This window comes from Tyto alba, unplaced genomic scaffold (assembly GCF_018691265.1).
Source record: "Tyto alba isolate M040663 unplaced genomic scaffold, T.alba_DEE_v4.0 Super-Scaffold_42, whole genome shotgun sequence".
Taxonomy (NCBI): Eukaryota; Metazoa; Chordata; class Aves; order Strigiformes; family Tytonidae; genus Tyto; species Tyto alba.
This window is the reverse complement of record NW_024881318.1, coordinates 27060907-27086143: the sequence shown is the minus strand read 5'-3', so window position 1 is coordinate 27086143 and position 25237 is coordinate 27060907. Positions and strand designations below refer to the sequence as shown.

Sequence of the window (25237 nt, the reverse complement as noted above, 5' to 3'; positions counted from 1 at the left end):
TAAATATAGAATAATGTAAGTTCAGCTAGATTCTTGTAATTTTTTTGTCACAGCATTTGATTGCAGGTAGCTAGTTTTGCAGTCAAGCTAAGACATTACTCTCCCTATTATAATTTAACTGCTTTAATTAACGAAGATACACAATTTCCTTTTAAGATAATAACAAATCTTCCACTGTTACGAAGAGTTTAGTTCCTTTATCAATCATTTAAATGTGAAAGATAACAGGGAAATGGATGACAGTAGACTTAATTGCTTGTTAGTGATGAAGACAGACTGCAAAGCTGTTGTGCCAACATTCAAGCCTGTTTGCAAATTTCCCTCTTTTTGCCACTCTGACAACTGCAGTCAGAGAAAGAGACCTGAAATACAAAAATGCCAGGCCCTTACCTAAATGTGACGGAGGATCCTTGAGAAACTGCACATGTACCTGCATTAACCACCAGTTCTGGAAAAGTGAGATTTCTCAGGGAAAAACAATTTTTTCAAGCACTAGATTTGAAAATTGTCCCACAGATTTAAAGCACATCCCTTGAAGTGTGCTTACTTGCAAAGTATTCACTTCTTGGTGCCACTTTCTTATCTTGTACCCTTCACGTTTCCCAGCATTTCAAATACAAAAGTTCAGCTCTGCCATTGTTTTCTAATGAATAGCTGGTACAATTGCCCTTAATGACACTTCTGTATTTTCTATAATTTTCATTATTTTTGTACCTGCCTAGGTGCCTCGTCTTATCAGTACCAAACAAATTATTTGTGAAATTATTTCTTCTTTTTATAAGGCATATATCCAGCTATTTTTCAGATAATTAAACAAATTTTTTATTAAAAATTGGGGGGGTTTTAAACATGTAATTAATTTTTTCATCAATATGCAATGCAGTAATTTCACATTTAATCACCTGTGTTTTATAATTACAATGTGTGCTTAAATAACACCTCTCATTCTGATGATTTCCAAAGTACTACAGAAACTACAATCAGATATCCTTCCCTGGGAAGAAGATGCCAATAAGCAGCTGCAGAACACTGTAGGGAAATTTGGCAAAAGATGAAAATTCTACTTCTGTTTACAGCAACACTGAAACTTTAAGATACATCCACACACAGAGGCAGATCATCAATTTCTACGGTCTTCAGATGTCAGAATGAACTGGAGCAAGGAACTGTTGTTAAAGATCACACTGATAACTTTTGATTTCACAGTACTAGACAATATATAGAAGTCAGATATAACAACTGAATGTCTAGCTCCATTTTTCAACTCTACAGGGTAATGACAGAGCAGTCAATATACCACATACCTCTTTGCATCTTGAGTTAAAGGCAGACTCCATTTTTCTCCTGGTTTCTGAAATGCAGCACTTCTTCATGACAGGAAAATAGTGGGGATACTTTAAAGTAATTTTGTATTTGTTTTCCTCAGTCTTCTCTAGACTCTTAATAAAGTCGTCAGGAAGGCCTTCTATGAAACACAGTTTAACAAACAATGTTTACCAGAATTACCTACTCCCTTCTCTTTTTGTGAGATTGTTGCATTTGTTTTGCTGCAATCAAATTTGACATCAGAAATCTCCATAGAAATATGAGTCCTCTTTTTACAACTATTTGAGACAATATTTTCAAATCACAATCAAGCAAAATAAAACCTGGAAACACTTGTGAGCAAACAAGAAATATATGTAAGGCTACGAGATAAAAACTGTATATGACAAAAAAAAATCTCTGGTGTTAATAAAGCACATTTTATGCCATGCCCTCAGAAAACTCTCCATCACATAAAATCCCTAGAACAGTTTAAATGATTGACATAGTTAAAATATATTTCAGGACAGAAATATTTTTCCAATAATTGCAGGGGATTGCCTGATGGTGGAGAACTGAAAACAGAAGCATAGAAGAGCACAGTTGCGAAAAACAAAAGTAGGCCAGATATGCTAACCTCATGCAAGTCAAACACTTCAGGAAGCACACATCTATGAAGAGATCATAAGCACCTCCATAGGGTAATTCTAAACTGACTTTGGGGAACAATTAAGAAGGAGAAGACTGAACATAAAAATGGAGAAGACTGGAAAACAGTCAGAATTTCACTTGATTTAATCATCATTTCCTGGGACAAAACCAATTACTTTAGTAAAACTGTAAGGGTGAAAAAAATTGAAAGAGCAAGCATACTACTCACCTAGTTCTTCCTTAGAAAATACAAGAAATGTGTTTTCCTCATTCAGGTTTTTGTTAAAGTCTATACATAGCTCACTCATTTTTTTCTTCATTGTCTTTATTTCCTGTATCAGGTATAAACTGAACTTAGTGGCAAACCAAAAATCAAACTTGGCAATCACTATCTTCCACATGAGTAGTATTTCACTTTTTCCAGCTAGGCTCTCTACTAGCCGACAGTGAATACCAGCACTGATCAAGTAACACTCTGCAGGTAGCATCATATTTCACCATCTCTCAGCCTCTCTTTTTTATTTCTTTTGATCCTGAGCAATATTGTTACTAATGAAACAGGGGTGAGGGCTATTGCTCCAACATTTCCAATGTGGTCTCAATTCAGAGGGGACTGAACATGTAATGCTGGTCAGAGAACATGTTTATGTGCTAGTATTCAATTATTTTCTTTTATTTGAAAATCCTAAATTACAATTTTAAGCATAAAAAACACTAAATCCACTAAAATCACCGAGAATCAAGGGAGTAAAAATGCATGCAACCTATTGAAAAATACTCCTCTGGAACTGTACAGATATGACAAAAATAATACCCACACTAGACAAGACCATTCCAAAACCTTTCTAAACATCCTGATATTCACCCATCTGAAACGTTTCCCAATCTAGCCCACCGCATGTCTCTACCTCTTACTGTAAAGTTCACATAAACACAGCAGAATACACACTAAATACAAAACTTGGCAGAGACTATAATTAGACAAGTTTTTACTTAAAAGTCATTAAATTATTTTCTGCTTATAAAGTATTTCAAAATTCCTCTAGAGGGCTCAGTTGCCCTTAAGCAATGCAAATACACCTGAAACTGTTCCCTGTAAGGATGTGGATGAAGAATGATTACCTTCCACAAGGAGTAAAGTCTATTCAAGAGTCATAAATTGAGACTATTATAAAACATCACTCAGAATTCAAATTTTACTTCACAATTTTCAGAAGTGACAAGCACCTATATATGCTTGAGTAAATTCTCCCTTAACGAAGACAGAAGTAGCCTGTGCTCCCTTCATGCTACCTCAAGATTTTTAGTTGAAATGCCAAGATCTTGGACACATTTTACATTGGTTAATACTTGAAATTAAAATAGCTGTGTCTTTGAAACAATTATACATACTTCTGAAGCTTGGAATCAGCAATAACTTTTTTGAGAGATAGCATGGCTAGAAATCTCTCCAATGTATGCATTCTCTGTAATCAGAATATATAACAAGACTCTTCCAGATAGAACTCTTTTACTCTGGAAGGCTAAGAGAGGTGATGCATACCACCTCTATCCACTGAATACTGTGGGTGTCTAACAGATTAATTTAAAAACCTTAAGGTGATTGAAGTTTAAAGGACGGATCTGTAACTAAGAACAGTTAAGATCAGAGCAGTAATTAAACAGGTCCAACAGCACAAAGTTCAAATATATGCTTAGTACAATTATACAACCATAATTTCATCCCTTCAACAGTTTGTCACCTTTGCTTTATAAGCTAATAGTCCATATTTACATTCTGCACTTCTTTAGGAAGATGGAGTCCATTTCTTTTTCCCACTTGGACTGATTTCTCTAGATATCGCTTTGTTTCAGGCTTTAAATTTTCAAGATCGCAGGTTTGCTGAAATGACAGTATAGGATAATTGAATTTACAAAAAGGGGTAAGAAACATACCAAGCGTTAGAAAGGTCTGAACAGAGTTGTTCTTCAGAACACCAGCATAGTAAAAAAGGAACAGCTCAGATTTTAGCATGAAGGACTTTCTGAAACAGTCACCTTATACAACAATACTACTAAATTGAGGTAGCATGGTTTTAAACTTTCTTTTACCAACTATCCCAGCACATTTACATGCTGTCATAATGCAAGCCCTTTTAGTTTATGGTACAGTGTACTTAAGCTTCTTCTGCAGAGATAACTTTTTTATACATACTTTAAGAAAATCAGTGCTATAAGGTAACACTGTACCTTAAAATTTAGAGGAATTAAAAAACCCCAAAAGATTAGATGTGTTGCTGTAGGTTATCAGATGGCATAAAATTTGAGCATAGACATCTTCTCTTTCAGAACAAATTAATTAGTGACAACAAATACAACTTTATTTATACATCTGGTTATGTCATTACGAAGATTCTTGAATGGTCATTTCCTAAAGCAACCAACATAAAGAGACAAGATACTGGTCGTAACAGAACTCGGATAAGTGCTGTGAGGGTCTTCCTTCAAACTGACTACAGCATAACTGATTAATTCAGAAACTTTCCATTTTGTCCTAAATTAAAAATAATGCTGTACACAGTCTAATTTTATCTTCCCTCATCTAAAAGTGAACATTAAAAAAAAAAGGTATTAACTTACAGTCCTTGTTAAAAAGGGCATATATTTAAATTCACCTTCAAATATGAAGCTGTTGGAATTAGCTCTGACTTGTCTTAACAACCCTCACGTCAGCTTACCTACATACAATCAATTCTTGACTAGCAGCTCAGAAAAGTAAGGATGTTGAAACATGCAAATTTTATGAAAAAGTTGAACAACTGTGAACTGTGTACAGCTGTCAACTAATCACCTGCCAGTGCAAATTACCTCTCTTCCTTAAACAGAAAAAAAAAGAAACAGGAACTTTGTTGTATTCCAAGAGAAAATAAATAAGGATAAAAATTCTGAAACAGGTATTTTCCCTACTGTAATTTAAAAATAATCCACACAACAACACATAAACAGTGTCTACTCACATCGGTGCCATGTGAGACTAATTAAAAAATTAGTGGAAATTGGGTTTAGAACTATGAAAGAACTAAGAATAGTTTAGCTTTGTTTTCACTCTGCAGAGTCACAAATCCCAGTAGCATTTTGCTACAGCAGGACTGATAGGCATTAGTACAATTCTGCCTAAAACTCTTACGCATATACCAATAGTCTATATGAAAGAATTTTTAAGTCCAGTGAAAAAAATTACAATGATCACTTAATTTTGTGATAAACTAGCTTTTCTAAAGCAATAGGCAGATTTAATTTAGTTTGCTGATACTGTCACATGATGAATTATGAATATTTTTTCTTGTTAATATTATCTATTTTCAGGTAATTTTTAAAAGACTCCATAGACTCATGAAAGGATGATCTAACTACTATAGGTCACCACACAGCTAAAGTCAATGATGACTGAGCCATGTGATGGCATGGTTCACCACCGGTATGATTTTCTTTCAGCACTCAGACATCACTTTTTTTGTTTGTTTGTTTTTGTTTTTAAATAAAAGGATGTAAATTGTGGACATCTCTTTTTGGGAGGAAAGTAAGTGAAGAAAATCATGCTCTCTGTCCTCTCCAAGTCAAACCTCACATCTCTAACCCCATTTGTGATAAATCCATAAGGCAGACCACACATAATATTTCCCAACACAAAGATAAGAAGAATGCTATAACCCTACTCCGTGTGACACTACGGCTTCCTGCTCTGCTTCTGGCAAAGAATACTCCCTGAAATTCTGTAGCTTCATGAAGATATTTATGTTACCAAGTACTATATCTAGGAGTATCAATGCTGTGATATTGAGTACAAAAATATTTGTAACAGTCAGAATTCTCACAGGATGTTTTGCACTGGACAAGCCACAATTCCAAGGCTTTTTTTTCTGACCTACGACTAGTGTGACAGAAAAAGCATGACTTCAAAATGATAGCAGTATAAAATGCAGATACTGTCCCTATATTAACATTTATATTGTGCTAACTGTGCTGTAAGACTCAGAAATAGAAAGGCTGAGAAAAAAAATGGAGTACTCTAATCTCTCTATATAAAGATACTACTGTTTTTACAGTAACAGTTAAGGACAGAGGACTGTGAAAAGTCTCACTGAGTTATTCAGGCACTGTGAGGGATCTCCCAGCCCCTCCACTGGGCATATGGAATTGTCATGCTCCTAAAAACCTCCTGGGCCCAAACCCAGCAAAGATTTTAGGCAGAAGAAGAGCATTCACAAACACTAATTTTAAGCCCTTAAAGCCAGTGAATATTGTCTCCTTCTAAAGCTAAGAAAGGCAAAGATTATTTTGCAAAAAAGGAGAAAACTAAGTTAGTGTTCCTCATCCTTCTCTTGATGACTACACATCTCTCCACACACTTCAAAAGAAATCAGTGTTAAATAGCTTCTAGTGTTAATATTAGCCATTGTGAAGTTTACCTGCATCACAGACATGCTTAAGGTAAGTAAGATACACGTCCAAAAAGACCTGTCAGGTCTTTAAGGATAAGCAAGCTTATAAACCCACACGGGAAACAAAGCCGCTCTGTGGTCATCTCTGAACTTCGATCTGGTCAGGATGGTCTATGTCATCCTGTGTTTCTTTGATGAACAATTTCCACAGACGTGTTATTTTCGAATATACTACACACATGAAATTTTGGATATTCACAGAAGTTTTAAAATGGACAGGGCTGATGATTTTATATATCATTTCACACTTATTTTGGACAACCATGCTACCTTATTCCATGAAGAAATCTTCAGGCAGAATAAGAAACAAAGCCTACTTAGAATATCAGGAACAAAAACTGCAGCAGCTGTTTACATCAGGCTGAGTCTCCTGAGGGCATGTGGGTGGAGAAGACTGGCAACATTCTTAAGCATGCCTCTGCTAGCCAACATGTGCAGATGTTAGGAGTAATAAAATTTAAAATTATAGTTTCACTACCAAAGTCACTTTTTTTCCAAATTTCAGACCCCAAAATAAAAGTTTTCTAAAGAATAAGATCTGAAGCTTATTCAACAACATAAATCTATACTGGATTTTTTTCCCCTAATGTTTGGAGAAAAGAAAGAAGCTAGATTATTTTCAGTTTGTTTTTTTTTTTTTTTTTAATTAAATACAAAAACCTCACATATCTTCCACCATCAACAGTTCTTAAATAAAGCAGAATTTAGAAAGAATTCTAAGCAGTTGTTAAATTAGAAAATTTTAGTTCTTGTTGAAGGGAGCAAAAACATTCAGGATGTCACTGAGATCAAGCATATTTACTCATCTTTTAGTGGACTGACTGTTATAAATAACATGGAAGTGTGAGAGAGCACATTCTCCTCATTGTATTTTAATCCAGCCCCTGTGCAGGATCATGGAACTGAATTCATATACCTGAGCTATTAAACCCTCAGTGAGGCCATGAAAAACCTAATGTAATTTAACTGATAAAATTATTTCAGCAAAACATTTCTGTTTCCGGAAGTCCTTTTTTTATGTGCTCCTGGAACTTGATTTTTCAACTATGGAGTTTGTAACAGGGTAAGGCATAAGAAATGTATCAAAAATTAACAAAAACTTTGTGATTTGGAAACAGCAAGACTTGATCAGCCAGCACTATTAGCATTCACATCTGTTCTACAGAAAAAACTGCTACTACTTTCATAATTTTTATGAAGTTGATATATGCTTAGAGGTTGCATCTCTGAAAATTAATACTAAAACATACTTACATGCGGCAGGTACACCAAGAAAAATCTCTAAAAAGATTAGATGGAGAATTAAGCAACAATTGTAACTGTTATAAAAACCAAGTATTGCTGCAAAGGAAAATTAAGTAGGAAAGCACCAAATGAAAAAAAAAAAAGGGTTATAAGAAAATAATATTAGCGAATAACAGCAATCTGTTTTCACTAGTTACTCTCAGAAATTCCTGTAAATGAAAAATAGATAGATATGCAGAAACGGTAGATTAGCCCTAAGTGTATCTGTGTAGACTTTAATGGAGGGTAAGGAAAATCACAGCAAATAATAAATACATATCAAAACATTTAATTAATAGCACCAGAGCAGGGGAAAAAAAAAAAAAATCAACATAAGGCACTGTCTGCCAACACACAAAAGAAGGTCCTCAAAATGGGGCTATTAAATACACCCATAAACATATAAACAACAATACCCAGCTAGAGGAGAACACTTGAAAATATGCCAAACACACACAGCAATAGAGGACAATGGTACTGGAAGGCACTTCAATAAGGTACTGCAAATATTGTTCGGGTTCCCAGTCAACACTGCACAAAGCATAAACAGTGACTCCAAGAAACAGGGCTCCAATATATTATCAGCATCACAAGAAGGTTAAAAAATTGGTAGGTTTGAAAGGGAAGATTCACACATATATTTTAGTTTTCACATAATATAGCTTCCTTGTATGATCTTTAAATTTCACTTTTGGGAAATTATTACATGTCACAAGATGCATTTGAACAAAAACAAACGTTCTTCCTGTTTCAGCTACAAAATAAACAGTAAAAATAAAGAATACAAGATACCTGTTGGTGCTCAATTAAAAGGGAAGTTAAACTGAAACACAAAAAGGATAGAAAGCTAGTTCAACAGTAAATGTATCTTTTGATTTAGTTTTATTTTGAGGCTTAAGCAATATATGAGAAGTATACTATGTAGATGTCTACAATTAGCAGATCAAAAAAGGTAATTTCAGAGGTCACTCCCAGTTATATGTTCTCATTAAATTTCATAACTTAAAACTCAATTTTAAAATTTAAAATTCTGAACAACTTTAATAAAGCACAATTTTGGACACAAATGAAAAAGCAGTATAAGCCAACCTAAATACATTGCTTTATTGCCTCTTTTCTTCCTCCCCTTTGGTGATGCTTTGGACAAACCAGTTCAGGGAGCTCAGCCAAGAGAAAACAATAAATTTTATTTTTCCTGATGGGTTTCCTTCTGCTAGTTTAGCTTCCTTGTACCAGCTTATTGGAAGATTACAGAAATGTCAAAGCTATTGCAATGGAGAGAGAAGGATACACACACCTAGACACGAGAGGCAAAGAGTGGGAGCAGCAAGTTACACTGATTTAAGTTTCTCTGGAATCACAGCCTTTTTGTATAGCTGTGTCCAACTGGAAAGACTGGACTGGTACGGACACAGGGGAAACACACAGTGATGGGGATCTTGAAAAAGCGCTGCAGATACTAACTTCTTCAGAGAAAAGTTTTTCACTGCTAGAATATTATCTACATTTCTACAAGCTATGCAGATATAATTGTGATTTACCTGCAAATAAACAATCTTCTGAAACACATCTTCTCTCATGCTCATCTCCACATCAAAATTAGAAAGCTTTTTGTCAGCTTCCGTACTTGCTAAGCGTACCTCTTTGTCAGATGAGACATGCTGGGGAAAATCCAACATGCTTCTTTCCACTGTTTAAATAAAAGGCAAGGAACACAAGAAGGCTTGAAATGCTTTAAGGATAGGGAACTTCCCCTCCCTTCTGATATATATAAAAGACATAAGAAACAAGTACCCAAAGCAACATGACACTTCAGATCAGGCTTGAAGCAAATAAAGTGATTACAGATAATGTAAAAATTAATCGGCAAAAGGACAAAACTGACCACTGTTATAACAAACATTTTACATAAACTATCTATTACCCAAGTGTAATTATATCATCTTCTTTCTTCTACAAAATCAGCTGAATGGTGTATAAATATGATACATGATTTTTGAAAGATGAACCATTTGTAAGTGAAGACCAACGCTTCATAGCTGGCACAGATGCTTCCATGTTAGCATTTAAAGTGAAAAACTCTGAATCTTTCAAACAGGTCCATCTGTCCTGAAGTTATTTTTACATTGTTATGTGAACAGTTTCAAATCCCCATCTTCTCTTCCGTGTTTATGTAGAAACAATAAAGCAAATGCAGAAGATGCTGTCTACATATTCTGAACTTCTAGAGATAAGAAGCCGAGTATTACTACTTTTTTAGAATACACTTTTGAGATTAAGTAAACCCTTGCTTATTAAAGGAATATTGCACCTTATAATGATATTGAATAGAAATCCTAAAATAGAAATTAATCATTATAACCATCTGAATTAATGTAATTCAAAAACAATTATAATTTCACTCCTCTCTACCTCCCCAAAAGGACATTTTAGAGTAACAACATTTTAGATTATTTAAAGCTTTGTAATTTTATGTAATCTGAAGTTGTTTTATCAAACCCTGAGATGTTCTCAGCCCTTCTGAAACCTCTGGAATGCAAACATGGGCATATGGTTCTTCTTGAAGACCACAGGAAACCTTCTCCCTCCTCCCCACCCCCCCCCCACACCCCCCACTCCCGTCCTCATGCCAAGATGTCTCACAGTGATGAAGTGAGTTTTTTGGCAGCTTCCAAGCAAAATGTAAGGCCTGTTAGCATCTGTGTCTTTTCAGATAGTAAGCTCCAGTTACTGGGGTAGGTCTTGCATGTACATGTGAAAGGGACACACAGGCCTTAAAAATCCAAGGTTCTAATGGAAGCGTTGCTGCAGTGATACATCCTTATCATATGCCATGGGCTGTTTCACAGGTAAGTCATGCTAATTTCACATACAGCTTTGAAGGCTAGTATTACAAGCTTAAATATGACCCACTACTGCAATAGCATGTAGACAAAAAAGTACATCTTGGAAGATGCAAATCTTGGTGGCTATGCTGATGAGCTGATGGCCACTATTTTCTGAATCAAGCATAGATTTTCCTTCTAATTTAGTTTAAAGCAGAGGGTTTTATACCTTGGTGAAAAGGCTTACAATAATTATACCAAATACACTGGTAAAATTAAAACTGAATCTGACAGGAAGCTGTTTGGATGAAGATAACTCAGTCTTTCTGCCAGCATCAATTCCAGTCAATTCACTGGAAGTGTCTGAACTGTAATCCTAAGTAAAGTGAAAGCCAGACTAATATTACAGTACAATCATCTGAGCTGCAGGCTGCCTTTTTTTTATGCTAGGTGAAGATTTTGCTTCAAGCCAAGGTAGCTGCTTTCAGCACTGCTGTTGCTACTGCAGGCTTTTTTATAGGATTTAAGAGGACTTGACATTTTATTACACTGACTACTTTTTGAGAGTCATGCAGCCACCATCTGATAGGCTCTTCAAAACAAAGCCACTCAATACACATTCTTATTTTTCCCATCTCCTCTGACTGATAATTATTAATGAATTAACTGAATGACCCATGTTTGACCATTAAACTCCATCCATGTATTGGCATGTCCTGATAATTCATTCAGAACAATCTAGATGTGACTGCATGACCAACACCGCTCCTTAGACTTTTCAAGGCCTTGCAGGCCATAATATAAAAGTGAGCAAGTAAAGCAGTATTATTCCAAAAAAGCATTAAAAAATTCCCCCATTCTCAACCATCGCATTATCCACTAGGAGCTTATCAACCTCTCCACTGCTCCATTTGACTTGCTTGTCTTGGATTCTGCGATGTCTGAAAAAAACACTGCTTAACAGGTTTGAGTGGACCATACATACCACTGTGGATGCTGTAGTCTACACTATTGTACATTGTCCCCCACTGGTTGCACACAATTGGAAAAGAAAATGTAACTCTGTGGAGCTTCACACGAAAAAGAAAACCGGTGACCAATGCAGTTCTCTGGATGTGTCAAAGAGATAAACAGCACGGTTTTACTAATCCTTATTTTTGTCTCTAGAATAAAGGTCCTGAAAGACTATTATGACCAGAGGACCCTTGAGAGACCTCTACACATTCTACACAAGAACAGCATGGACCAGACTTTAAAGCAATGACTCTCTTTTCTCAATGTTTCTTTATGTGCAGATGGGATGCCCTATGGAAAGAATCACAGAAAACATACACTAACCTGCGTATTCCACTTCTATATCTGCCAAGGCCTGTACAGTATTTTCATGTGTCACTTCACCAACATCAAGCATCCCAACACTGTCATATACGTGCTTCGTCTTCCTGATTAGTTCTTCTGTTCTTGTTCTGATTTGCTCTGGTGACAGGTCCCATCTCAAAAGGTTTTGGCCTGATGCTATGTATGAAGAAGCCTTGAGCTGGCTACCAATTTCTGCTCCTAATGTCATTCTTAACACAAGCCGTGGCCCAACGGACCTGAAAGTATAAAATTCATCTTTGCATAGCAAGATTCTAGTTCAAGAGATAATATATAGTAAAGATTTAAAAAAAGGCAACTGACCTTTAATAATTGCATAATTTTTTTAGAAGGAAGGACAAAGTCCTTTTCAGAGCCATAGCTTGTCCAGCAGGACCATACACAGCCATTATCCTTACCAATTAAGTCTAATTTTAAATAAATCAGAGGTCTGTCTTCCACCCATTCCCATCTAGAGGATGACTAAGTGAGGACAAAGTTAAAAACTTTGGTATTGACAAAACCAGACAGATTAAGTTACTCTTCAATATTCTAAGAAAAACAGAATTACACTTACTGAAACTCTACAGAAACAGATAGTATTTGCATTTTTGAAGTAAGGAATAAAACCCACATGGTGCTATGTAGATTATGAAGAACAAGAACTGCAAAGATGCACAAAACAAGACCAAAAAAAGTCATTTCATTGTGTTTTATAACAAATAATTTTCTATTTATATGGGATGTCTGCCACAGTCAGCCATGGGAAAAAAACTTTTAGTTGTTACTTACTTGCAAATTTATTCCTTTAATTGTTGTGGATTTTAAATAGACGGTCTCACTCTATTGCCAGAAAAAGTACATAGGTTTACTGTACTTTGTGTATTATTAATCCTGATTATATAAATCAACTATATTTCAGCTTTAGCTTGCAGAAAAGTTTACCTATGTAATTGATTTTAGTGTGCTGTGCAATCTATGGGTGCATTTTCACTAATCTTTTAGACAATGTTAAAAAAAAAAAAAAAAGTGACTTGAAGCAATGAGTCCAAATATAAGTTAAGAAGATACTGGCTTGAGAAATACAGGCTTCTACACTCCCACCCCAACAAACCAACACTCATCTTGCTTGTATAAAGCAGAAGGATACAGGTTCGGACGTCTGACTGAAGTGGGACTAATAGAAATCCACAGGCAACACGATGTCCACCTGGCTACTACTTAAATAGCTCAGTTATATATGAAGTAGTTGCTGAAGAAGATAATAATTTGCTATTAATTAAAAGACAGCTTGTATTCAAGGAATAAAACTTGCTGCAGTGTTTTGTATCATAGGAGGATCATACGAGCATCGTAGGAGGATCTCTGGCTGGCAGAAACTTACTATCTGCCTTCCTATTTCAGTCATGTAATATAAAAAATTAAAAAATCACATGTTGTTATGCTAATAATGACAACTTAAAATGTTCAACCATAACTAAAGAAATACAATAACATGCATAAAGAGGTTGCTACTAAAAGGGATGTTTACTTAACACTATTTTACATTAAATACCTTTTTTTCTTAGTGCTAGCCACTGTACCTGTATTAATTTTATTGCAAACCCAGTCTGGTATGTGCATAAGTGCTTAGATAGGTTTTGGCATACAATGCAGGGAGCATGCATAAAAGGATAAGCAATTTTAGCCTGAAGGGAAAATAAAGCAGAAGAATAAAATGCCAACAATCTGAAAAGAGCCACACACAGGGCTTCTGATTGAAGGTGGCAAAACTATTTGTTATAAGTCTCACTTGCCTGTAAGAGGAATTCTCTAGAAATAGCCCAGCCAATATTATTTTTATGCAAGACAATAATGAAAGACAACATTTCTATCCATGCTTTATGTTGAGAATTTATTTTTCCATGTTATCACAGTTTCTTCAAATCCTCCCATACAAGTCTAGGCAAGATGTTTACTTTTCCCTTCTACTGGCATACACAAACATAAATATTCAGCCTATTGATGATTTAACCCTGAAAATGAAACCTGAATAAAAAATAGTCCTTCTACCTCTGGTCTAACTCTGATACCAACTCAGTTCTGACACTAATGCCTCAGTGAACTACTGAAACTCTGAATCTCAGTTAGAAGTTAATGATAAATGAAGCTGCTTTCATGAAAGCAAAAGGTTAAGTATTAGCATTCTCAGAATGATTAAGTTTACCATCCCACAAACCCACTGAATTCTACCCTGAATCTACAAACCCATTAAAGAACAGTACTTCAATAAATCATGAACAGCTTCCCACTGGACTGCCCTATGTCTAGTGTTTCACACATTGCTGGTGCAGCTCTGGTAAAACCTCATGGGAGCTGAAGGGGAACTTCCTCAAAAGTAGGTTCAAGGCTGTAAACTCTACACCCACACCCACCCCCCCAAAGAGCATCTGAAAGAATATGGAATGGGCCAAATTAAGGTAAAAATAAAACTAAATAGAATCAAAGGAAAACAATGGACTGAACAACATAAACGCTGACAACTATGCTGAAGATCAGGATATGAAGCACTCATTTTTAAAGGGAACCTACAGCCTTCTTTCATTCATTACCTTCACTAGACATGTAAAAAACACAGCCCTGTCACTGACCAACTACACATCATCAGAAACAAACACTAACACAGTCACAGCACCAACAGATTGTATTAATTTCAGCCTGCCCAATAAGTTTAATTAATAATTGAAGTTGGACTGATTTAACGAACTTGAATGCAGGGTCCCTGATTGCTGCAGAGCACTACTTTTAAGTACAAAAAAATATGCCACCTGATTTTCCTAGTAAGTTGTCTAGATGCATTGAGGAATACATATACAAGTTTGACAGCTGCATAAATGATTGCCATAAATGCCAGCAAGTGGTTGTCTATCTGTTAGAGACAGGAAAACACAGAACTGCCTAGTTGTGAAATGCTGATAACTTGTCTCCTACTGATACAAGGAAGCAGTCATTTATGTAGATTAACAAAGGTAGTACAAACTCAGAAAGACCTGTAGTCTTTCTAATTGACCAAAGGAAGGTGAGCCTTCAAAAACTGTAATGTAACATTTCACATTAAACCAATCACTACATGCAACTCTTCAAATAACCATTTACAGACATGTGTTGTTACCTTGCCACCAGTCAATCAAATTGTACCTCGGGCCAAGGTAACTGATATCAAATTAATAAAAAACAATGTGCAAGTAAAAATATATGCACAGGTGAAATCTTGCCCACTTCTTTCACGGTATAGTAATTTGTATTCTTTATCTACATAAAACTATAAATCAATAAATTCCCCAAAGTCCATATATCATACTGCAATAAAATTGATAATTTACTAACTTTATCTTATTTGTTCAAGAAAGAAACAAAGAAACAATGCCAAAAGTTTAAATAAATTGACTATAAAGAGTCAAGAAAGAAGTGTATAGCTAAAATGATATGACTGTTTCAAAAATGCTCTGCAACTACACTTGTCATGTTATTAGAGAGAAAATATTACAGTTCATTGTATCACTGAGGGAAACTTTAACTTCCCAGATATAAACTAGAAAATAAATTCTATTAATAATAGTAGGAACCAGATGTAACAGCAAACAGCTTTCTTCAAATAGCAACTGAACCAACAAGATGCAATTATCATTTTAGCCTTGTTTTCGGTAAACGGCAGCAACATTACAGACAGCCAACCACTGCTTGGACTGAACAATCAGAAGGCGATTCAGTTTAAATTAGATGGGAGGATAAACAAATGTAGGTCTGTAAATAATGTTACATGTATACTGCAATTACCCCATGTCACCATGGTTAGGCTGTTGCTAATGTCTGAACTGACTAGTTCAAACTGTTTCAGATATTACATTCAATTTTCTATGGTGCAGTGTAGAACAACAGATGTATCTAAACAAATCTAGGTTAATGATAAGTTTCTATCTAAACAAATCTAGGTTAATGATAAGTTTCGTGTCCAGCAGCAGCATTGCCTCAAGATATTCTTTCCTGTTCCTCCCTCTGCGGCTCATTTCTGTCCCTGTACACCACTCCATCAATGACAGCAGGATAACTATTGGCAGGGTCATGCTACGGAAAGAATCAGGGCAGCATACTGGTAAAAAATTAAGTGGACCAAAAAAAATGCTGGGGAGACAGCTTTTTTCAGCTTATCAGTTCTATCACCTATTTGGTGCATGATTTCAAAACTGTTGTACTGGCCTAACTGAAGGATCAAGTGTCAATAGCCACCTAAGCCTGGACTACTACTAGAAACATGTATAAAATGCTTGGACTTGGTCTTGAAAACAAAGTCTCAAGACGATTGCTGTCATTAAGTATATAATTTAAAAGCCCCAGAGTGGAAAGAGCTATTGATGCTAAGAGACAATACCTACATAAGAAAAAAACAGAATAGATTGGTTAGGAATACATGTAAACTAGTGTCCTGGGTTTGAGCGAGTGGTGGGGTTTCTGCTAGTGGGGGAGGGGGATACAGTGGTGACCCCCTGAGAGAAGCTTCTCAAAGCTCCCCTGGCTCCAAGTCGGACCCACCTCTGGCCAGGGCTGAACCAATTAGTGACGGCGGCTGCACCTCAGCAAGAACATATTTAAGAAGGGAAACCTGGGAGGAAGAGTGAAGAGGAGAACACCTGTGTGAACACTGAGGTCAGTGGAAGGAAGGAGAAGAAAGTGGGGGGAGGTGCACCAGAGCAGAGACTCCCGCAGCACACGGTGAGTCCACAGGTCCACCCCACCACCATCCATGGAGGTCACCTGTGGAGCAGAGGCTGACCTGCAGTCTGTGGAGGAGCCCACACCGGAGCAGGCAGCTATGCCCGAATAAGGCTGGGGCTTGTGAGGGAAGAAGCAGCTCCTGCTGTTGTAGTTTTACACTGGAAGGACTGCAACATGTGGGCGTGATCCACACTGGAGCAGCATGGGAACAGCTGCATCCTGTGGGAAGGACTCACATCAGAGAAAGTGTGTGAAGGACTGTGTCCTGTGAGAGGGGAGCCACAGTGGGGCAGGGGAGAATGTGAGGAGTGCTCCCCTTGAGGAGGGAGTGGTGGACTGACCGTAACCCCCATTCCCTGCGCCTTTTGCTGCTGGGGGCGTAAGGATGTAGAGAGACTGGGAAGAGAGCTGAGCCTGGGAAGAAGGGAGGGGTGGAGGGAAGGTGTTTTTAAGATGTGGTAATGCTTCTCACTGTTCTACTCTGCCTGTTAGGTGTTGTTGTTGTTAGTGTTCGAATTAAAGTGATGTGCTTTTTTTCTTCCCCTAAGGGAAGATCCCTTACTGGTGATCCCAATGGGTGAGTCATCCCTCCCTGTCCTTAGCTGGATTCCCAAGCCTCTTGCTTTATTTTCTCCTTCCCATTTCTGAGGGGGGAAAGGGTGAGTGAGTGGCTACATGGTGCTCATGCCCTCTGGGCTCAAACCAGTACAGCTAGAATTTTCAGAGAGGTTTGTAACCACCAGGGCAGTGAGATTTTGAAACAGCTGCCCAATAACTACCAGGAAGTAAGAACACCTCTGTTCATAACACAGCGCATGACGAGATTATAGAATGGATTGTATTACTTGGCTATCTAAGGTAGCACAGGACTAGACTTGATCACCCCAATTGTCCCTTACAGTCCCTATGTTCCTGTGAGGTCCTTCAAAATTAAAGCACCTTTATTTACATTGCATTTTTACTATTAATATCTAACTGGCCTCTGTTGGCAACTTGCACTGGCTTTTTTATTGAGTGAGTCCTATGGCATCTAATAGTGTTAGTGGAATGATGAACATGGCAGACAAATATATTATGCATTTGTGCACTGCTTCTTCCATCTATGACAAGTTCAGGAGGAAAAGCACAGATTTGGTTTGGACTTTCAGCTACAAAGAGTATTATAGAAACAGCTGTTTTCACAAATTATTGTACTAATCTGACAATCCCAAAAGCAGTAAGAATGCTAATTTCTACCAAAAGCAGTGTAAGTTGAATATGAACCTAGAAGCTTAGTAACTACTTCTAAAATAAGATTTTTTAAGAATAAAATGCAGCTTTTAAGTTACAGACTGCAATCATTGCTATTTTTGCTAGAATGCTGGGTAATTTATTTTACCAACAAATCTACAATTTAATTACTTGTTGTTTCTGGAAAATATAAATTTGATCTGATTTTAGAAAGGAGAATGACCTTTATAATAATACTCTATTACAGCAATACAGTGGCCAACATAACTGCTGCAAAGACAAACAAAAAAATTGAATTTACAGACTGATTTTTAACTTATGCAGTAAGTATTTTAAACATATTAAACATTTATGTGAGTCTGGTTTTGTTTAGAAACATTTTCCGTGACTGGAACACGCCAAGCAACCCCTTGTTGGCATGTTCCATTAATGCTATTAAAATAAAACAAGAAAGCCACTATCTATGAAGGAGAAGCAGCAAAGAGTAGTACCAGCTTTAGAAAATACAAACACAAAAACCTTCAAGCTTTTCCACAATATGCATCTAGTACTGATAATCACTTTATAATATGGTCAAGATTTAAGCCTGCTTTTCTCATTTAACTCTGATTACATACAGATAGATATAACTCCATCTAAGACTCTTTAATGATACTTCCAGTTTCCAAATTAATCTTCACTTAAACAGTATTAGTTACAATGACAAGTACAATTCTATAGAATAAAGTGTATTAATAAATGTATTTATTGGAAACATATATACAGACCAGTTTATTGTACTTGTTAATAGCTATGACCATTCCACATAGCCACACAAAAATCGGAGTATATCAGCTTCATGTAGGATAGAAAACTATGTTCACTGCTGACAACAGACCTCAGGTAACAGCTTCATGGGTAAAGCAGAAGCCAAGATTTTAAAAAGAAGAGAGAGAGAGAAAGACAGAGAAAGGGGTCTCAAATTCAGGTAATTCAGTCATCTTCTAGTTTTTAAATACTCTTGTGACAAATAAATACAATTAAGTTTTTCTTGCTGCACCTTATTTACAATTCAGGAGACTTTCCTACAGATATAAATATAAGCAGATTTGCAATTCACAATGAACAAAATGAAAAACTTTTTCAATCAGTAATTCACTGTATGAAGCTTTGTACAAGCGGCCAATTTAAAATTAAGAACAGCAGCAAGACCATTTTGGTCTTTCTATCTTTTGAAACAGCAGATCTTACTTAAACAACGCTTCCTAGTCTTACAGGCTTCAGGAGAACCAGTGCAGCATGCTGGAAGTCAGCACTGTGCATGTGAAGACCATAGTCATTGAGTACCGGTAATTAACGCTCACAGAATCTCAATGTTTGACTCCACCTAGCGGCCTTGTTAAAAAAAAAAAAAAAACCAAAACAAAAAAAAACAAAAAAAAACAAAAAAAAACCAAGCAAACAACAAACACAACAAACCCCTTAAAACTAGATGCATCCCATTAAGGCAATACAAAAACTGACAGTTTGCCCCAGGACAAATTATTTAATACTTGAATTATATGCCATAGGTTGGCATTTCCCTGAAAGTAAGACTCAAGTGCTACCAAGCATATATAAATGATAGCAGACAGCCATAGTTTAAGCAAAGCTTTGTAAGAGTCTAGCCTCATTCAGAATGGAATACTTTTTTTTCTTTAAATGAAGAAGTTACAAAACATTTCAGAAACAAACCACAATGAGTATTCAGCAGCATCTAATATAATGTAAGGTACACTACAGTCAGTCTGTGATCTCAGGATGAATTTTAAGTCAGAAATTAAATAGGCTAAAATCTTTATATTATTTAGAGATCCTTAATTCTTGTTTGAGTTTTACATATATCTCCATACTGTTTCACTTTTGACTCACAGTTTCAGACAAGAAAAAATTGTATATTTTATAGTAAAACAAGGACAAAATCAAGCAAACTAAGTAAAGGACTGAGTAACCCAAGGCAAAAACAAGAATGGGGAAAAAAAAGAAAGTCCAAGACAGAACAAGCAAAGTACAGTCAGTTAAATAGCTCAAAGCTAATCACAGGGCAACATTTTTTGAGTTGAGTGAACGGAATGAGACTACAGCCCTACAATATAAAGTCATCACTTTTTCCTGCTGGACAAACACATTTGAAGTCCCTGTTACACTTTGCTTCTCAGTCCTTCCATCTGTTTAACTCTTGACAGTGTATGAAACAGTGAATACACGCCTTGAATTCCTGGGTCATTTTCCTTAGAAAAGTACTTGGCCCTGTGTCACAACTGTGTTTGGCACAGACAGATCTCACTATAGCAAAAGGATAGCATGTTTAGTGCTTCCCAATTTAAAGCTCCATAACTGCCATTAGAAATTGAGGTTTTTTCCCCAAGCTGCATTTGAAGGAATAGAAGAAAATCTAGCATCTTTTAACATTAAACTATTAATTTGTCACTACACCTCAGAAAAAAAAGGATTCTCTGCAACTTAATTCACTGTAGGCTCTACATTGATTATACTCCTATAATAGATACACTTTTAGCTCCTCAAGATCAATACGAGTCAAAAAAGCCACAAGTTATACAAACATTTTAAAATTATTGATATAAACATTATATCAATAATGTCATATTATATCAATAACGTCAGTGCTGCTTTTATGACCTTACTATATGGCAACAAATGATTACTGGTTTCGCTGACAGAATTAACATTAACAGCAAAGTAATTAAAAAAAGGCACTCTGTGGCAACTACCAGAAAATCTAGACCTTAAGTAGGAACTCATACAAGCATGTGTGCATGTCACAATTTACGTACATCGTCTCCCTTTTGCCCCAGCCCCCTGCAACAGTCTTTAAACAAAATGAATTTGGAAACTGGTCTAATTGACTTTCATAAGAGGAGGTGATTTCCACACAGTTGTCAGGAGTGGAACACACAGAGGTGCTGGGGTACTGTTTCTGCAGAGTGTCTGATCTCTAAAATTATGGTATACATGGTTCTAGGAAAAAACAAAACAAAACAAAGAAACCCAAACCAAACCTCCAAATTACGAGAACTGCTGAAGCAGGCTTCAAACCCATTCTGTGCTACAGCAAACCTCCATCACAGCACAACGTGCTTCGAGGATCTTAGGAAGGAAGTTAACAGACTTTTCAACAATCATATGCAGACAGTAAGTGTATTACAATGAATTTGATGCAGGAGGTGCTCATTAAGGTAATTGTATTGTTTGGCTCTACCATCAGGTGAACCGTAGAAACACAGCAGGAAAAATATGGCTTTTAAGGCTCTATAACTCTCTCTGGTGCTGCTGAATAAGCATCTATCATGTTTATCCTGCCAGCAGTAAAAACAGCAGGTGAAGTGCATGCTATTTCATGCAAACACCACACACTATTACTGTTCAGTACTTGCATGCAATCAGCTAATGCACGAAAAACTGCTTGTTGACTCCAGCTAAAAAAGAAGTGATGCTGCAGGACAGAGAAAGCTATTGAGGAGGATTAGATTAAACTCAAAGGGTTTCTTTGATTTACACCCACAGTTAATCAGTTCAGCCTGTACTGTGGAATTACCCTTTGATTTCCCATTGATCTTAAGTCTCATACAGTCAAAGCAATGAGGAGTGTTCTTTGCCATCACTAGTTACTTGAAAAACTCTATGCCTGTGTGACAGATGATGACCTAATCTTGATCACTTGCACCATTTTAAGTCACTGTTCTTCTTTGGAAGACAGTGCGTTAGAGCATGTCGTGATTGTTTCAATGCTTGCAAAATCCCAGACAGTGCTCTGTACTACTGCATGCCTGCTCACCACCACTAATGAGGCAAGCAAATGAAGCCTGCTTTCTGCTCTGGCTTTTGAGAGAATAGTGACTTAATAACACTGAGTGCTTCCCAGGCTGGTTCCAGGCTATGAAAATATTGCTCCAGCTTGATAAGTATGGCCAAACACTTCACTCTCCACAATAGAAATAAAAAGTGTCTCTGTTAAAGATGGAACTCTCTTAGAGACGTTACGATGAACACACACCCCCAGTTTTATTTTACTCAGAGACAAGTGTAATTCCCCGCATCCTCAACCTTGCCTTCCCTAACCCAAATACATGTAATATGTACCGGAAAAGAGTCTCCTCTACAGGGAAAATCTTGACTCACAAATCTGTTGGAATTCTTTGAAGAAGCCGCAATAGGTAGAGATCAGTTAATATCTATTTGATTTCTAAAGACTGTTGACCAGAAGGTCCTAAGTAAACCAAGCTGATGTGAGAAGAAAGGAGATCCTCGTATGGATAAATGGTTAAAAGCTAAGAAATAAACAGAAATGGCTAGTCATTTTTCTTCATGAAACTAAGTGACCAGTGGAGCCCTGCAGGGTTCCATGCTGGGTTCTGTATCCTTCCACATATTTATACCTCATCTACAAAAAGGTGGGATTAATGTAGTGGCAAAATTTAATGATGATAATGAAAGAATGTCACAATACCAAGTAAAGTTTAAAACCACTAAAAAAAGTGAAGTCTGGACAATAAATGTGAAGTGACACATACTTCTGACTTTATATACACAGTGATGAGCTGCGAGCTGATCTAATAATTCTGGAGACATAACAGTTTAATGAAAACAACAGCCAAGAAGTAGCTGAAAAGAAGGAAATGAGAGCATTTAGTAGAGGTGGGACAGAGCACAAAACACCAAGATTCATCATGCCACCCTGTAAGACCATGAAGCACACACCTATTACGTGCAGTTCTGATACTCCCAGCAGTTATAAACTCTCTCATCCTCTGTTCTCCCACCTGCCAAAACCTTTTCCTGTTGTACCAAGTCATAATGAGTAACAATCAGCTGCAGTGAGCAATGGACTCCATTCAAATAACAACTAATTAGACTCAGATTCTTCAGAATAGAGAGAGGGGGGGAAGGACACCAGAGGAAGTACCTCAGAGATTTATACAATCATGAAGAGGATGGAGAGAATTTTTTCCTCTGACATAAATCAGGAAGAGATCAAAGACAGTTTTAGGAGGGAGTTTCAACGTAAAAAGGTATTACTGTACAAATATTTGTACAAGATCATATGAAACAACTGTTTTTGTGTTGGGAAGACCCCAATTCTTAGACTGTCCTTAAAAGACAGGACTGAATGTTCATCCTATCTTACATGCTTTCCAAGGTACTTGACCCTGGCTCCTGTAGAAGGACTTTTGAACTAACCCAAACCATTTCAAATAGATCTTTCATAGCCAGGTATTTCTTCCTTTATAGAGAGAATTATAGAACAGGTATGTCCTCAAAAGACATTACTTGCATCGCTTAGTGTGGCCCAACTGGTGCTCCATGGGTCAAATTCAGTCCACAAAATGCTTCTGAGCCTGACATCTTTGTCTCAGCCAGTCCAGTGGACAATTTTGTTCCGTGAACTCTGTCCAACAGACAAATTGTTTTTCTGGAGCCTACTGTGGTTAGAAAGGTGGCAGTTGTTGCTTTTGACCACAGGAAAAATTTGCTGCTGCAGTACACTGAGGAGGTTGTGCAGTCTGCGAAGCAGAGGGAAAAATGCCCTTGGGAAAAATAAAAGCTGAGAATCTTTGCCATTCAACGTTTCTGTGACCAAGTGCTTAACTTTTGAAAGTTAGAGGTCATTATTAAGCATTCAAGATCCCTCTCTTCTGTGAAACAATTATTTGGGCGTGCTCAAATGACAAATAGGGGGAAAAAAAATTACAATTAAGGAAGTGAAGTGACCATTCCCTGCTGTACTTACAATAACTGATAAAAAAAATTATTTAAATCAATACCCAATAATTAATTATCATTTCTTAAGAATGAGGTATCTTTAGTTTCCAAATGCAAATTGCAAACAAACATTGAACTTTTAAATTTTTTCTCAAGAAAAAAAGCCTTCCATCCTTCTTTTCATTTCTTTCCTTTCCTTCTTTTTGTTGGAAAAATCTGTAGGACAAACAAGGACGGCCAACACAAAATATGGAGAACAGTGAAAATGACTATACAAAAAAGAATGTAATTGTATATTAGGGAAAGAAAATAGTTGTGCACTTTATTCAACAACAGTAATTTGATCAATTAATTTACCACATCAGGCACCTTATGAAAATAAAAGATTCTGGATCTTATTTTCTAACTGCTAGTACCCCTCAATCCTAACTCGACCTAAACAAAGGCTGTGGAATAAGACAAAAATGGTACGTTTTATGCAGTAAGCACACAACTGTAATTTCTCAAAAATCCACAAGAGGTAACCATCTTCATTTACACTCAAATTCTGCTCCATTCTCATTATCACAGCGTATTTACGTTGTGACCCTCCTACTATTTCCATGTTTTCGTATTGAATTTGGTCCTTTGCTTATATCCTCTTGCCCTCTTGGTTTCTCCAATGACGCTCATTTGTCTAGTCCATCTAGAAACACCTACAAGCCTTCTTCCACACTCGTCTTCTGGGTCCATTTAGGGCTAGCGTTCGTTACAGAGATAATAACGAATCCCTTATTTGAAGACCCTTCGATAATAACATCTATACCCATCTCACCCCTCATATAACGTGAAATAGTGCCACACCTCTTTTGTAAGGCTGTTAGAACACCTTTGCCTGGGCTCGCTCCACATACACCTTGATGCAGAGCCCCACTGTCACAGCCTTACCCCTCGCTCTATTGTCTTCCTGCCCATTTCTCCTGCAGTCCGCCTGACACTCGGTGTAAGAATTACAAGGCGGAGAACCTCACCTCACCCGCGCTGCCCACCTGGACATAACGGCGGTTATTTCAGGGACAGGCGGACTGCGGGCAACGCGCCAGGAGCGGGGGCAGTAAGCCCGACACAACGGCTGTCGAGTTCCCCGCCCTACTGCCTGCCTGGCCCCTCGGGGCTCGCCCCGCACACCCTCAGCCCGCCCACCCCCCCTGGGCCGCGGGGGGGCTCAGCCAGGCCGCCCGCCCGCAGACCGGGCCCGGCTCCCCGTCACCCACGGGCGGCTCGGAGCTCTGGCGGCTTCCAACCCAGGCGACCCCGCACCGAAGCCGGCCGGCGCGGCCGTCAGCCGTCCTCCCCTCCCCAACAGCAACTCCTCAGCTCCGCGGCGAGAACGGGTCCCCGCCGCGCCTACCTGCGAGCCGCGCCCGCGCACAGGGCCAGCATGGGGCGGCGGAGGAAGGGTCGCCCCCGCTGCCGTCCCGCCCTCTCGCCGGCCGCGGGCGCAGCCCCCAGCCCTCAGCCCCGCGCCGCCGACCTGCGCGTCGGCTTCCGGCGCCGCCCCCTCACGCCCTTCCCGCCGCTGCCGAGCGGGACCGCGCGCACCCCCCCGCTCCGCTTTCTGCCCTCAGCTCCTCC

The 25237-nt window shown here is 37.7% G+C and overlaps 1 protein-coding gene across 2 annotated transcripts in view; it reads right to left on the bottom strand.

Moving 5' to 3' along the window:
- The window catches only part of NLN (neurolysin), a 39817-nt gene extending 14662 nt beyond the window's left edge, over positions 1–25155 (bottom strand). The window contains exons 1-6 of one of the 2 annotated variants that reach the window (XM_042804817.1): positions 25014–25155; positions 11885–12141; positions 9263–9411; positions 3731–3838; positions 2186–2288; positions 1305–1465 (exon numbers count right to left, since the gene is read on the bottom strand). In XM_042804817.1, the coding sequence (XP_042660751.1) occupies positions 1305–1465; positions 2186–2288; positions 3731–3838; positions 9263–9411; positions 11885–12141; positions 25014–25045 (810 nt within the window). In that variant the 5' untranslated portion in view covers positions 25046–25155. Of the gene's footprint in view, positions 1–1304; positions 1466–2185; positions 2289–3730; positions 3839–9262; positions 9412–11884; positions 12142–12226; positions 12249–25013 lie in introns of those variants that run through there. The other variant, XM_033009128.2, reaches the window with a different exon arrangement.
- Positions 25156–25237: the final 82 nt, after the last annotated feature.